We start from the raw sequence: 16420 nt of genomic DNA on the forward strand, positions 1-16420 counted from the left end.
TAGCGCTGGGCAACTGCTACGATCTAGAATGCAGCGCTTTATTCAGTTATTGCGATGCCCCACTCATATTTATACCTCTAGTTGGGGGGGGGGGGGGGGGACAGGACACACACAAAAATCCCATTCTGCAACAAAATATCAAAAATATCAACACTTTAAGTTTTACGATTTTATCATAGAATTTTCAAATCGATTACAATGTCGTTACTCCAGGAAAGGTTTTTCTTCTTCTTTATAGCTATAGGGTAATGAAAAAAAGAAATTACGATATGCTGATAGTTACGTTTGTTGAAATAAAGAATTAAGAGGATAATGCAAGTATTAAAGTATAGTTAAAGTATTGGCATTTTCTCCCAGACGCCAGACGAGGAAACAAAAACTTTCGAAATCAGGCACGTAACATCGTTTTTTAAAAGTAAGGGGCCAGACATAAAAAACTATCGTTTATTTAAAAGTAGAAGATGAAAAAAGGGATTGTCGCAAATCATGAAGACCTTAGTGTGGGGGGTGGGGGGTGGGGGATGCGTATTCCCATAACTTTAAATCCACTGTTAATTCCCTTATTATCGCTTCATTTTTTATATGCTTACACAAAAGTGGTGTGACTCCATGACAATTCATATTTCTATATATCTAAATTTAAGAAAAATGTTTGCAGCCAGAAAAGGTTGGGAAGGGGTGAGGGTTCAACTTCTGATGCTGCGTGCTTAGAAATAATTGTGTACATTCATTGGTTTTATCAGATTTCTTCTATCATCACTCTGTGAGAAGTTCTAGTGAATCATTAACAATAACACGTACACGATTTATTGTTGAATCATGAGAGAAAACATTCTTTTTTTTGCTTTTCAGTATTCCCATTAATATTAAAGTCAAATAAATAAATCGAAAATCAAAATTTATTCCTAAAACTATTTTCAATGAAATAGTGTGCATCTATCCTGTTTGTAGGTACAATAATCAACATTTATCCAGTATTCGGAAACGTTTTCAAGTGTAGCAATTGCTCATTATTGACAAATGTGACAGTATGTGCATCGAACAACAAAACATATAAAAGTGAATGCCACTTGGCCGAATCGAATTGCGTCAACAATGAGAACTGGAAAATTCTTCATTATGGAAAATGTAGAGAAAACAGAACAGAAGAAAAAGGTAATGTATAGGCATTTTTGTTTTTACCCTTTATAGTGTAAGAATATATGGAATGGACATAGTTAAAATCAAGAGTTTTGAGTTATATGTATTAGGCCTAAAACAAAAAAGTTTTACAAATGAATCTCGCGAAAGCAAACCAGTACTTACGATTTTACCTTCTTGTAATTTTACATTTAAACATCTGTATCGCGAAAGCATTTATCGCAAAATAAAAGAATCTACATTTTCGATATAAATTACTGTGGAATCATTTAAATTCGAGGGGGCCAATTTTCGTGGATTATGACTTTTTTGCTCATTCGTGGGGATGTAATTTCGTGGATGCGTCTGTTACTGTTTCACAACAAAGATAACTCTTTCTAAAATTGTTTTCGTTGAGGATTTAAATTCGTTGGGGAGGGCTACTCACGAATACCACGAAAATTAAGCCACCACGAATTCTAATGATTCCACAGTATCTAAAATAAGTATCTTATGACATCATGCCCCAACTTATAGAATGCTCGCATGGTTTATTTTGTAGCGGAGTCAGACTGGCCTTGGATGGTGCTTCGAATGGCTCATTCTGAAAACTCGAATGACAGAGGAAAGGGTAAAAGGAGAATAAAGCGACAGGTATTTATAAATAACGTATGTGTCTGTCATATAAAAGAAAAACAAGAGGTAGGAAAGTGTCCCAAACGGTTAAGCTATGCACTACTCTAAGATATTTATTGCCTTTTATTAAGAGGATCAATTGCTACCCCTTTTCGTATCAGTATTTTGTGTATCCACCTCTGGCTCATATAAGTGCTCGTATTCAGTTGGGCATACTTCGAATTAGCTACTGACCTGACATCTTCTGACCGGGATTCGACTTATTTAACAAAGCTTGCTTCATATCATTAAGATTATGGCATCGTACATTTTTACTGCAACCCCATTCTATTCTATGGAATTATGATCTGAACTTTGTGGAGGCCATTCAGTACTACAACGCAAATTTTGGTCAGATTTCCATTGTTCCACTGCACTCGCTCTGAGGCATGGGGCGCCATCATCTTATGAGAAACATTGGACGTTTTTACTACCCATAAAGATTGCTCATGATCTGAGGGTGTGTCATGGAATTTACCCAGGTTCAGTTGTGCGGGTTCAAGGTCACTGTTCTAAAACAATGCATATTTTCTGTCTAGGCCACATGGAAAATGATAAGAATCTAAAGATTGCTTGTGACCTGTAAATAGGTCCTAATCATAAGCTTTGGTCATTTTTCAAGTTCAAGGTCACTATAAGAAAACTGGTGTATCCATTACTAATTCTTAAGTTATTCTATTTTCTTGGTGGGGTATCATTTGTGAGATGGCTCACAATATCTCCAGTTGCTAATTAAACCATTAGAGCTAAACTCGAACTTAAAAAACATATATAGTAAATTACTGCTATAACGAATTCCTATTCATCTCCAGGAAAAGTTCTTTCATAAATCTATAGAAAATTTTGTACAATTTTGATAAGTTATATTTTCAAAAATTTATCTTAGGAAATGTGACGAAATCCCGACACCTTAACCACTGATCTATGACAACATTAAACCAAATCGATTGATAGAAACAATTTAACAAACCATTCTTTTGTGGGGGTTCTGGATTAGGAGTGTTTGGAAGAGGTTTAAAGCGATATGAGCTGTATTATTTAGAATTTTAGTTTGCTGCAGAAACCTGCTGCTGCTGGTATTATAAGTTTGCATATAGCTTAAATTGTTATGATAAATAAGACTTGAAAAAACATTATTGTTTGTCAGAAGAAAGATTTCTCTTCTATGGAATATATAACAGATCAATTTTTGTACAGGACGACAATAATTCAATTTTGCTCCAATTAAGGCTTCTCAACGGCTTTTCCCACAAAAATATGGCAAACAGAAATTTAAGAACCATGATATTTTTTGTCATTTTAGTAGAAAAAAACATTTTTGTAAAAAAAAAAAAATTAACATGAAAAATGCAGCTCATGTTGCTTTAAAGAATCTGAACAGTGTTCTTATTATAGATGCAGGGATGTAGAAGGTATTTCATCCAGGTTAGGGTTAGGAAACATACGAGTGTGAATTATATAAGTTTACTCTTAAGTGAATTCACAAAGACAAAATCATAAACGGTAAATACGCAAACTCATTTTTCAAATTTTCAAATTTCAAAAGACCATATAAAAAATCGTTGTAGCCGTTATTCATTACACACCTGTAACAAAATATAATATTATACCTTTGATATCTACAAAATAAAAGCTAACGCTTGAAATTCGTGATATTTGTTTTATAATGTTTATTTACTCTCTTAACCTACTAGTCAGACCTATCAACGCTATCTCAAACAACTACAACTGAGGCCGCCACTACCTCTGCTTCTACAAGCACCACCACGCCTTCAACGACAACCACCACTATGGTTCCATCTACAACAACTGAAAGTAGCACAACATCAACAAGTACACAACCCCCAACGAGTACAAGCACCACAACTGAGGCCACCACTACCTCAACAACGGAAACGACTACAACTACAACAAGTACTCCAGAGACGACTTCGACAAGTACGTCTACAACCACAGCTTTGCCAACGAGCACAAGCACAATTGAAGCCCCAACTACTTCATCAACAACACCGAGCAGCACTGCAAGTACAAGTACGGAGAGTAGCAGCACTTCTACTAGTACTCCATCCAGTACAACAACTGAGGCTCCTTCTACCACAACCGAACAAATGACTACTACCACAACCCCTGAAAGTACAATAGCTTCTACAAGCACCAACACGCCTTCAACGACAACCACCACTCAGGTTCCATCTACAACAACTGAAAGTAGCACAACATCAACAAGTACACAACCCCCAACGAGTACAAGCACCACAACTGAGGCCACCACTACCTCACCAACGGAAACGACTACAACTACAACAAGTACTCCAGAGACGACTTCGACAAGTACGTCTACAACCACAGCTTTGCCAACGAGCACAAGCACAACTGTAGCCCCAACTACTTCATCAACAACACTGAGCAGCACTGCAAGTACAAGTACGGAGAGTAGCAGCACTTCTACTAGTACTCCATCCAGTACAACAACTGAGGCTCCTTCTACCACAACCGAACAAATGACTACTACCACAACCCCAGAAAGTACAACAGCTTCTACAAGCACCACCACGCCTTCAACGACAACCACCACTCAGGTTCCATCTACAACAACTGAAAGTAGCACAACATCAACAAGTACACAACCCCCAACGAGTACAAGCACCACAACTGAGGCCACCACTACCTCAACAACGGAAACGACGTCAACTACAACAAGTACTCCAGAGACAACTTCGACAAGTATGTCTACAACCACAGCTTTGCCAACGAGCACAAGCACAACTGAAGCCCCAACTACTTCATCAACAACACTGAGCAGCACTGCAAGTACAAGTACGGAGAGTAGCAGCACTTCTACTAGTACTCCATCCAGTACAACAACTGAGGCTCCTTCTACTTTAGCAGAACAAATGAGTACTACCACAACCCCAGAAAGTACAACAGCTTCTTCAAGCACCACCACGCCTTCAACGACAACCACCACTCAGGTTCCATCTACAACAACTGAAAGTAGCACAACATCAACAAGTACACAACCCCCAACGAGTACAAGCACCACAACTGAGGCCACCACTACCTCACCAACGGAAACGACTACAACTACAACAAGTACTCCAGAGACGACTTCGACAAGTACGTCTACAACCACAGCTTTGCCAACGAGCACAAGCACAACTGAAGCCCCAACTACTTCATCAACAACTCTGAGCAGCACTGCAAGTACAAGTACGGAGAGTAGCAGCACTTCCACTAGTACTCCATCCAGTACAACAACTAAGGCTCCTTCTACCACAGCCGAACAAATGACTACTACCACAACCCCAGAAAGTACAACAGCTTCTACAAACACCACCACGCCTTCAACGACAACCACCACTCAGGTTCCATCTACAACAACTGAAAGTAGCACAACATCAACAAGTTCACAACCCCCAACGAGTACAAGCACCACAACTGAGGCCACCACTACCTCAACAAGGGAAACGACTACAACTACAACAACTACTCCAGAGACGACCTCGACAAGTACGTCTACAACCACAGCTTTGCCAACGAGCACAAGCACAACTGTAGCCCCAACTACTTCATCAACAACACTGAGCAGCACTGCAAGTACAAGTACGGAGAGTAGCAGCACTTCTACTAGTACTCCATCCAGTACGACAACTGAGACTCCTTCTACCACAACCGAACAAATGACTACTACCACAACCCCAGAAAGTACAACAGCTTCTACAAGTGCCACCACGCCTTCAACGACAACCACCACTCAGGTTCCATCTACAACAACTGAAAGTAGCACAACATCAACAAGTACACAACCCCCAACGAGTACAAGCACCACAACTGAGGCCACCACTACCTCAACAGCGGAAACGACTACAACTACAACAAGTACTCCAGAGACGACTTCGACAAGTACGTCTACAACCACAGCTTTGCCAACGAGCACAAGCACAACTGTGGCCCCAACTACTTCATCAACAACACTGAGCAGCACTGCAAGTACAAGTACGGAGAGTAGCAGCACTTCTACTAGTACTCCATCCAGTACAACAACTGAGGCTCCTTCTACTTTAGCAGAACAAATGACTACTACCACAACCCCAGAAAGTACAACAGCTTCTACAAGCACCACCACGCCTTCAACGACAACCACCACTCAGGTTCCATCTACAACAACTGAAAGTAGCACAACAACAACAAGTACACAACCCCCAACGAGTACAAGCACAACAACTGAGGCCACCACTACCTCAACAACGGAAACGACTACAACTACAACAACTACTCCAGAGACGACTTCGACAAGTACGTCTACAACCACAGCTTTGCCAACGAGCACAAGCACAACTGAAGCCCCAACTACTTCATCAACAACACTGAGCAGCACTGCAAGTACAAGTACGGAGAGTAGCAGCACTTCTACTAGTACTCCATCCAGTACAACAACTGAGGCTCCTTCTACCACAACCGAACAAATGACTACTACCACAACCCCAGAAAGTACAACAGCTTCTACAAGCACCACCACGCCTTCAACGACAACCACCACTCAGGTTCCATCTACAACAACTGAAAGTAGCACAACATCAACAAGTACACAGCCCCCAACGAGTACAAGCACCACAACTGAGGCCACCACTACCTCAACAACAGAAACGACTACAACTACAACAAGTACTCCAGAGACGACTTCAACAAGTACGTCTACAACCACAGCTTTGCCAACGAGCACAAGCACAACTGAAGCCCCAACTACTTCATCAACAACACTGAGCAGCACTGCAAGTACAAGTACGGAGAGTAGCAGCACTTCTACTAGTACTCCATCCAGTACAACAACTGAGGCTCCTTCTACTTTAGCAGAACAAATGACTACTACCACAACCCCAGAAAGTACAACAGCTTCTACAAGCACCACCACGCCTTCAACGACACCCACCACTAAGGTTCCATCTACAACAACTGAAAGTAGCACAACATCAACAAGTACACAACCCCCAACGAGTACAAGCACCACAACTGAGGCCACCACTACCTCACCAACGGAAACGACTACAACTACAACAAGTACTCCAGAGACGACTTCGACAAGTACGTCTACAACCACAGCTTTGCCAACGAGCACAAGCACAACTGAAGCCCCAACCACTTCATCAACAACACTGAGCAGCACTGCAAGTACAAGTACGGAGAGTAGCAGCACTTCTACTAGTACTCCATCCAGTACAACAACTGAGGCTACTTCTACCACAACCGAACAAATGACTACTACCACAACCCCAGAAAGTACAACAGCTTCTACAAGCACCACCACGCCTTCAACGACAACCACCACCCAGGTTCCATCTACAACAACTGAAAGTAGCACAACATCAACAAGTACACAACCCCCAACGAGTACAAGAACCACAACTGAGGCCACCACTACCTCACCAACGGAAACGACTACAACTACAACAAGTACTCCAGAGACGACTTCGACAAGTACGTCTACAACCACAGCTTTGCCAACGAGCACAAACACAACTGAAGCCCCAACTACTTCATCAACAACACTGAGCAGCACTGCAAGTACACGTACGGAGAGTAGCAGCACTTCTACTAGTACTCCATCCAGTACAACAACTGAGGCTCCTTCTACCACAACCGAACAAATGACTACTACCACAACCCCAGAAAGTACAACAGCTTCTACAAGCACCACCACGCCTTCAACGACAACCACCACTCAGGTTCCATCTACAACAACTGAAAGTAGCACAACATCAACAAGTACACAACCCCCAACGAGTACAAGCACCACAACTGAGGCCACCACTACCTCACCAACGGAAACGACTACAACTACAATAAGTACTCCAGAGACGACTTCGACAAGTACGTCTACAACCACAGCTTTGCCAACGAGCACAAGCACAACTGAAGCCCCAGCTACCTTATCAACAACACTGAGCAGCACTGCAAGTACAAGTACGGAGAGTAGCAGCACTTCTACTAGTACTCCATCCAGTACAACAACTGAGGCTCCTTCTACCACAACCGAACAAATGACTACTACCACAACCCCAGAAAGTACAACAGCTTCTTCAAGCACCACCACGCCTTCAACGACAACCACCACTCAGGTTCCATCTACAACAACTGAAAGTAGCACAACAACAACAAGTACACAACCCCCAACGAGTACAAGCACCACAACTGAGGCCACCACTACCTCAACAACGGAAACGACGTCAACTACAACAAGTACTCCAGAGACAACTTCGACAAGTATGTCTACAACCACAGCTTTGCCAACGAGCACAAGCACAACTGAAGCCCCAACTACTTCATCAACAACACTGAGCAGCACTGCAAGTACAAGTACGGAGAGTAGCAGCACTTCTACTAGTACTCCATCCAGTACAACAACTGAGGCTCCTTCTACTTTAGCAGAACAAATGACTACTACCACAACCCCAGAAAGTACAACAGCTTCTACAAGCACCACCACGCCTTCAACGACAACCACCACTCAGGTTCCATCTACAACAACTGAAAGTAGCACAACATCAACAAGTACACAACCCCCAACGAGTACAAGCACCACAACTGAGGCCACCACTACCTCACCAACGGAAACGACTACAACTACAACAAGTACTCCAGAGACGACTTCGACAAGTACGTCTACAACCACAGCTTTGCCAACGAGCACAAGCACAACTGAAGCCCCAACTACTTCATCAACAACTCTGAGCAGCACTGCAAGTACAAGTACGGAGAGTAGCAGCACTTCTACTAGTACTCCATCCAGTACAACAACTGAGGCTCCTTCTACCACAACCGAACAAATGACTACTACCACAACCCCAGAAAGTACAACAGCTTCTACAAGCACCACCACGCCTTCAACGACAACCACCACTCAGGTTCCATCTACAACAACTGAAAGTAGCACAACATCAACAAGTACAGAACCCCCAACGAGTACAAGCACCACAACTGAGGCCACCACTACCTCAACAACGGAAACGACTACAACTACAACAAGTACTCCAGAGACGACTTCGACAAGTACGTCTACAACCACAGCTTTGCCAACGAGCACAATCACAACTGAAGCCCCAACTACTTCATCAACAACACTGAGCAGCACTGCAGGTACAAGTACGGAGAGTAGCAGCACTTCTACTAGTACTCCATCAAGTACAACAACTGAGGCTCCTTCTACTTTAGCAGAACAAATGAGTACTACCACAACTCCAGAAAGTACAACAGCTTCTACAAGCACCACCACGCCTTCAACGACAACCACCACTCAGGTTCCATCTACAACAACTGAAAGTAGCACAACATCAACAAGTACACAACCCCCAACGAGTACAAGCACCACAACTGAGGCCACCACTACCTCAACAGCGGAAACGACTACAACTACAACAAGTACTCCAGAGACGACTTCGACAAGTACGTCTACAACCACAGCTTTGCCAACGAGCACAAGCACAACTGTGGCCCCAACTACTTCATCAACAACACTGAGCAGCACTGCAAGTACAAGTACGGAGAGTAGCAGCACTTCTACTAGTACTCCATCCAGTACAACAACTGAGGCTCCTTCTACTTTAGCAGAACAAATGACTACTACCACAACCCCAGAAAGTACAACAGCTTCTACAAGCACCACCACGCCTTCAACGACAACCACCACTCAGGTTCCATCTACAACAACTGAAAGTAGCACAACAACAACAAGTACACAACCCCCAACGAGTACAAGCACAACAACTGAGGCCACCACTACCTCAACAACGGAAACGACTACAACTACAACAACTACTCCAGAGACGACTTCGACAAGTACGTCTACAACCACAGCTTTGCCAACGAGCACAAGCACAACTGAAGCCCCAACTACTTCATCAACAACACTGAGCAGCACTGCAAGTACAAGTACGGAGAGTAGCAGCACTTCTACTAGTACTCCATCCAGTACAACAACTGAGGCTCCTTCTACCACAACCGAACAAATGACTACTACCACAACCCCAGAAAGTACAACAGCTTCTACAAGCACCACCACGCCTTCAACGACAACCACCACTCAGGTTCCATCTACAACAACTGAAAGTAGCACAACATCAACAAGTACACAGCCCCCAACGAGTACAAGCACCACAACTGAGGCCACCACTACCTCAACAACAGAAACGACTACAACTACAACAAGTACTCCAGAGACGACTTCAACAAGTACGTCTACAACCACAGCTTTGCCAACGAGCACAAGCACAACTGAAGCCCCAACTACTTCATCAACAACACTGAGCAGCACTGCAAGTACAAGTACGGAGAGTAGCAGCACTTCTACTAGTACTCCATCCAGTACAACAACTGAGGCTCCTTCTACTTTAGCAGAACAAATGACTACTACCACAACCCCAGAAAGTACAACAGCTTCTACAAGCACCACCACGCCTTCAACGACACCCACCACTAAGGTTCCATCTACAACAACTGAAAGTAGCACAACATCAACAAGTACACAACCCCCAACGAGTACAAGCACCACAACTGAGGCCACCACTACCTCACCAACGGAAACGACTACAACTACAACAAGTACTCCAGAGACGACTTCGACAAGTACGTCTACAACCACAGCTTTGCCAACGAGCACAAGCACAACTGAAGCCCCAACCACTTCATCAACAACACTGAGCAGCACTGCAAGTACAAGTACGGAGAGTAGCAGCACTTCTACTAGTACTCCATCCAGTACAACAACTGAGGCTACTTCTACCACAACCGAACAAATGACTACTACCACAACCCCAGAAAGTACAACAGCTTCTACAAGCACCACCACGCCTTCAACGACAACCACCACCCAGGTTCCATCTACAACAACTGAAAGTAGCACAACATCAACAAGTACACAACCCCCAACGAGTACAAGAACCACAACTGAGGCCACCACTACCTCACCAACGGAAACGACTACAACTACAACAAGTACTCCAGAGACGACTTCGACAAGTACGTCTACAACCACAGCTTTGCCAACGAGCACAAACACAACTGAAGCCCCAACTACTTCATCAACAACACTGAGCAGCACTGCAAGTACACGTACGGAGAGTAGCAGCACTTCTACTAGTACTCCATCCAGTACAACAACTGAGGCTCCTTCTACCACAACCGAACAAATGACTACTACCACAACCCCAGAAAGTACAACAGCTTCTACAAGCACCACCACGCCTTCAACGACAACCACCACTCAGGTTCCATCTACAACAACTGAAAGTAGCACAACATCAACAAGTACACAACCCCCAACGAGTACAAGCACCACAACTGAGGCCACCACTACCTCACCAACGGAAACGACTACAACTACAATAAGTACTCCAGAGACGACTTCGACAAGTACGTCTACAACCACAGCTTTGCCAACGAGCACAAGCACAACTGAAGCCCCAGCTACCTTATCAACAACACTGAGCAGCACTGCAAGTACAAGTACGGAGAGTAGCAGCACTTCTACTAGTACTCCATCCAGTACAACAACTGAGGCTCCTTCTACCACAACCGAACAAATGACTACTACCACAACCCCAGAAAGTACAACAGCTTCTTCAAGCACCACCACGCCTTCAACGACAACCACCACTCAGGTTCCATCTACAACAACTGAAAGTAGCACAACAACAACAAGTACACAACCCCCAACGAGTACAAGCACCACAACTGAGGCCACCACTACCTCAACAACGGAAACGACGTCAACTACAACAAGTACTCCAGAGACAACTTCGACAAGTATGTCTACAACCACAGCTTTGCCAACGAGCACAAGCACAACTGAAGCCCCAACTACTTCATCAACAACACTGAGCAGCACTGCAAGTACAAGTACGGAGAGTAGCAGCACTTCTACTAGTACTCCATCCAGTACAACAACTGAGGCTCCTTCTACTTTAGCAGAACAAATGACTACTACCACAACCCCAGAAAGTACAACAGCTTCTACAAGCACCACCACGCCTTCAACGACAACCACCACTCAGGTTCCATCTACAACAACTGAAAGTAGCACAACATCAACAAGTACACAACCCCCAACGAGTACAAGCACCACAACTGAGGCCACCACTACCTCACCAACGGAAACGACTACAACTACAACAAGTACTCCAGAGACGACTTCGACAAGTACGTCTACAACCACAGCTTTGCCAACGAGCACAAGCACAACTGAAGCCCCAACTACTTCATCAACAACTCTGAGCAGCACTGCAAGTACAAGTACGGAGAGTAGCAGCACTTCTACTAGTACTCCATCCAGTACAACAACTGAGGCTCCTTCTACCACAACCGAACAAATGACTACTACCACAACCCCAGAAAGTACAACAGCTTCTACAAGCACCACCACGCCTTCAACGACAACCACCACTCAGGTTCCATCTACAACAACTGAAAGTAGCACAACATCAACAAGTACAGAACCCCCAACGAGTACAAGCACCACAACTGAGGCCACCACTACCTCAACAACGGAAACGACTACAACTACAACAAGTACTCCAGAGACGACTTCGACAAGTACGTCTACAACCACAGCTTTGCCAACGAGCACAATCACAACTGAAGCCCCAACTACTTCATCAACAACACTGAGCAGCACTGCAGGTACAAGTACGGAGAGTAGCAGCACTTCTACTAGTACTCCATCAAGTACAACAACTGAGGCTCCTTCTACTTTAGCAGAACAAATGAGTACTACCACAACTCCAGAAAGTACAACAGCTTCTACAAGCACCACCACGCCTTCAACGACAACCACCACTCAGGTTCCATCTACAACAACTGAAAGTAGCACAACATCAACAAGTACACAACCCCCAACGAGTACAAGCACCACAACTGAGGCCACCACTACCTCACCAACGGAAACGACTACAACTACAACAAGTACTCCAGAGACGACTTCGACAAGTACGTCTACAACCACAGCTTTGCCAACGAGCACAAGCACAACTGAAGCCCCAACTACTTCATCAACAACACTGAGCAGCACTGCAAGTACACGTACGGAGAGTAGCAGCACTTCTACTAGTACTCCATCCAGTACAACAACTGAGGCTCCTTCTACCACAACCGAACAAATGACTACTACCAACACCCCAGAAAGTACAACAGCTTCTACAAGCACCACCACGCCTTCAACGACAACCACCACTCAGGTTCCATCTACAACAACTGAAAGTAGCACAACATCAACAAGTACAGAACCCCCAACGAGTACAAGCACCACAACTGAGGCCACCACTACCTCAACAACGGAAACGACTACAACTACAACAAGTACTCCAGAGACGACTTCGACAAGTACGTCTACAACCACAGCTTTGCCAACGAGCACAAGCACAACTGAAGCCCCAACTACTTCATCAACAACACTGAGCAGCACTGCAAGTACAAGTACGGAGAGTAGCAGCACTTCTACTAGTACTCCATCCAGTACAACAACTGAGGCTCCTTCTACCACAACCGAACAAATGACTACTACCAACACCCCAGAAAGTACAACAGCTTCTACAAGTGCCACCACGCCTTCAACGACAACCACCACTCAGGTTCCATCTACAACAACTGAAAGTAGCACAATATCAACAAGTACACAACCCCCAACGAGTACAAGCACCACAACTGAGGCCACCACTACCTCAACAACGGAAACGACTACAACTACAACAACTACTCCAGAGACGACTTCGACAAGTACGTCTACAACCACAGCTTTGCCAACGAGCACAAGCACAACTGAGGCCCCAACTACTTCATCAACAACACTGAGCAGCACATCAAGTACAAGTACGGAGAGTAGCAGCACTTCTACTAGTACTCCATCCAGTACAACAACTGAGGCTCCTTCTACTTTAGCAGAACAAATGACTACTACCACAACCCCAGAAAGTACAACAGCTTCTACAAGCACCACCACGCCTTCAACGACAACCACCACTCAGGTTCCATCTACAACAACTGAAAGTAGCACAACATCAACAAGTACAGAACCCCCAACGAGTACAAGCACCACAACTGAGGCCACCACTACCTCACCAACGGAAACGACTACAACTACAACAAGTACTCCAGAGACGACTTCGACAAGTACGTCTACAACCACAGCTTTGCCAACGAGCACAAGCACAACTGAAGCCCCAACTACTTCATCAACAACACTGAGCAGCACTGCAAGTACAAGTACGGAGAGTAGCAGCACTTCTACTAGTACTCCATCCAGTACAACAACTGAGGCTCCTTCTACCACAACCGAACAAATGACTACTACCACAACCCCAAAAAGTACAACAGCTTCTACAAGTGCCACCACGCCTTCAACGACAACCACCACTCAGGTTCCATCTACAACAACTGAAAGTAGCACAACATCAACAAGTACACAACCCCCAACGAGTACAAGCACCACAACTGAGGCCACCACTACCTCAACAACGGAAACGACTACAACTACAACAAGTACTCCAGAGACGACTTCGACAAGTACGTCTACAACCACAGCTTTGCCAACGAGCACAAGCACAACTGAGGCCCCAACTACTTCATCAACAACACTGAGCAGCACTGCAAGTACAAGTACGGAGAGTAGCAGCACCTCTACTAGTACTCCATCCAGTACAACAACTGAGGCTCCTTCTACTTTAGCACAACAAATGACTACTACCACAACCCCAGAAAGTACAACAGCTTCTACAAGTGCCACCACGCCTTCAACGACAACCACCACTCAGGTTCCATCTACAACAACTGAAAGTAGCACAATATCAACAAGTACACAACCCCCAACGAGTACAAGCACCACAACTGAGGCCACCACTACCTCAACAACGGAAACGACTACAACTACAACAACTACTCCAGAGACGACTTCGACAAGTACGTCTACAACCACAGCTTTGCCAACGAGCACAAGCACAACTGAGGCCCCAACTACTTCATCAACAACACTGAGCAGCACATCAAGTACAAGTACGGAGAGTAGCAGCACTTCTACTAGTACTCCATCCAGTACAACAACTGAGGCTCCTTCTACTTTAGCAGAACAAATGACTACTACCACAACCCCAGAAAGTACAACAGCTTCTACAAGCACCACCACGCCTTCAACGACAACCACCACTCAGGTTCCATCTACAACAACTGAAAGTAGCACAACATCAACAAGTACAGAACCCCCAACGAGTACAAGCACCACAACTGAGGCCACCACTACCTCACCAACGGAAACGACTACAACTACAACAAGTACTCCAGAGACGACTTCGACAAGTACGTCTACAACCACAGCTTTGCCAACGAGCACAAGCACAACTGAAGCCCCAACTACTTCATCAACAACACTGAGCAGCACTGCAAGTACAAGTACGGAGAGTAGCAGCACTTCTACTAGTACTCCATCCAGTACAACAACTGAGGCTCCTTCTACCACAACCGAACAAATGACTACTACCACAACCCCAAAAAGTACAACAGCTTCTACAAGTGCCACCACGCCTTCAACGACAACCACCACTCAGGTTCCATCTACAACAACTGAAAGTAGCACAACATCAACAAGTACACAACCCCCAACGAGTACAAGCACCACAACTGAGGCCACCACTACCTCAACAACGGAAACGACTACAACTACAACAAGTACTCCAGAGACGACTTCGACAAGTACGTCTACAACCACAGCTTTGCCAACGAGCACAAGCACAACTGAGGCCCCAACTACTTCATCAACAACACTGAGCAGCACTGCAAGTACAAGTACGGAGAGTAGCAGCACCTCTACTAGTACTCCATCCAGTACAACAACTGAGGCTCCTTCTACTTTAGCACAACAAATGACTACTACCACAACCCCAGAAAGTACAACAGCTTCTACAAGCACCACCACGCCTTCAACGACAACCACCACTCAGGTTCCATCTACAACAACTGAAAGTAGCACAACATCAACAAGTACAGAACCCCCAACGAGTACAAGCACCACAACTGAGGCCACCACTACCTCAACAACGGAAACGACTACAACTACAACAACTACTCCAGAGACGACTTCGACAAGTACGTCTACAACCACAGCTTTGCCAACGAGCACAAGCACAACTGAAGCCCCAACTACTTCATCAACAACACTGAGCAGCACTGCAAGTACAAGTACGGAGAGTAGCAGCACTTCTACTAGTACTCCATCAAGTACAACAACTGAGGCTCCTTCTAGTTTAGCAGAACAAATGACTACTACCACAACCCCAGAAAGTACAACAGCTTCTACAAGCACCACCACGCCTTCAACGACAACCACTACTCAGGTTCCATCTACAACAACTGAAAGTAGCACAACATCAACAAGTACACAACCCCCAACAAGTACAAGCACCACAACTGAGGCCACCACTACCTCAACAACGGAAACGACTACAACTACAACAAGTACTCCAGAGACGACTTCGACAAGTACGTCTACAACCACAGCTTTGCCAACGAGCACAAGCACAACTGAGGCCCCAACTACTTCATCAACAACACTGAGCAGCACTGCAAGTACAAGTACGGAGAGTAGCAGCAC

The 16420-nt window shown here is 44.7% G+C and overlaps 1 protein-coding gene across 1 annotated transcript; it reads left to right on the plus strand.

Moving 5' to 3' along the window:
* Nucleotides 1–3708: 3708 nt before the first annotated feature.
* On the plus strand, nt 3709–15674 carry LOC117687267 (mucin-2-like; the record flags this gene model as incomplete). The annotated part of the gene is made up of 2 exons (XM_066084279.1): nt 3709–13156; nt 14477–15674. Coding segments are annotated over exons 1-2 (10452 nt in total), but the record flags the coding sequence as incomplete, so codon positions are not given.
* Nucleotides 15675–16420: the final 746 nt, after the last annotated feature.

Source organism: Magallana gigas, chromosome 5 (assembly GCF_963853765.1).
Source record: "Magallana gigas chromosome 5, xbMagGiga1.1, whole genome shotgun sequence".
Taxonomy (NCBI): Eukaryota; Metazoa; Mollusca; class Bivalvia; order Ostreida; family Ostreidae; genus Magallana; species Magallana gigas.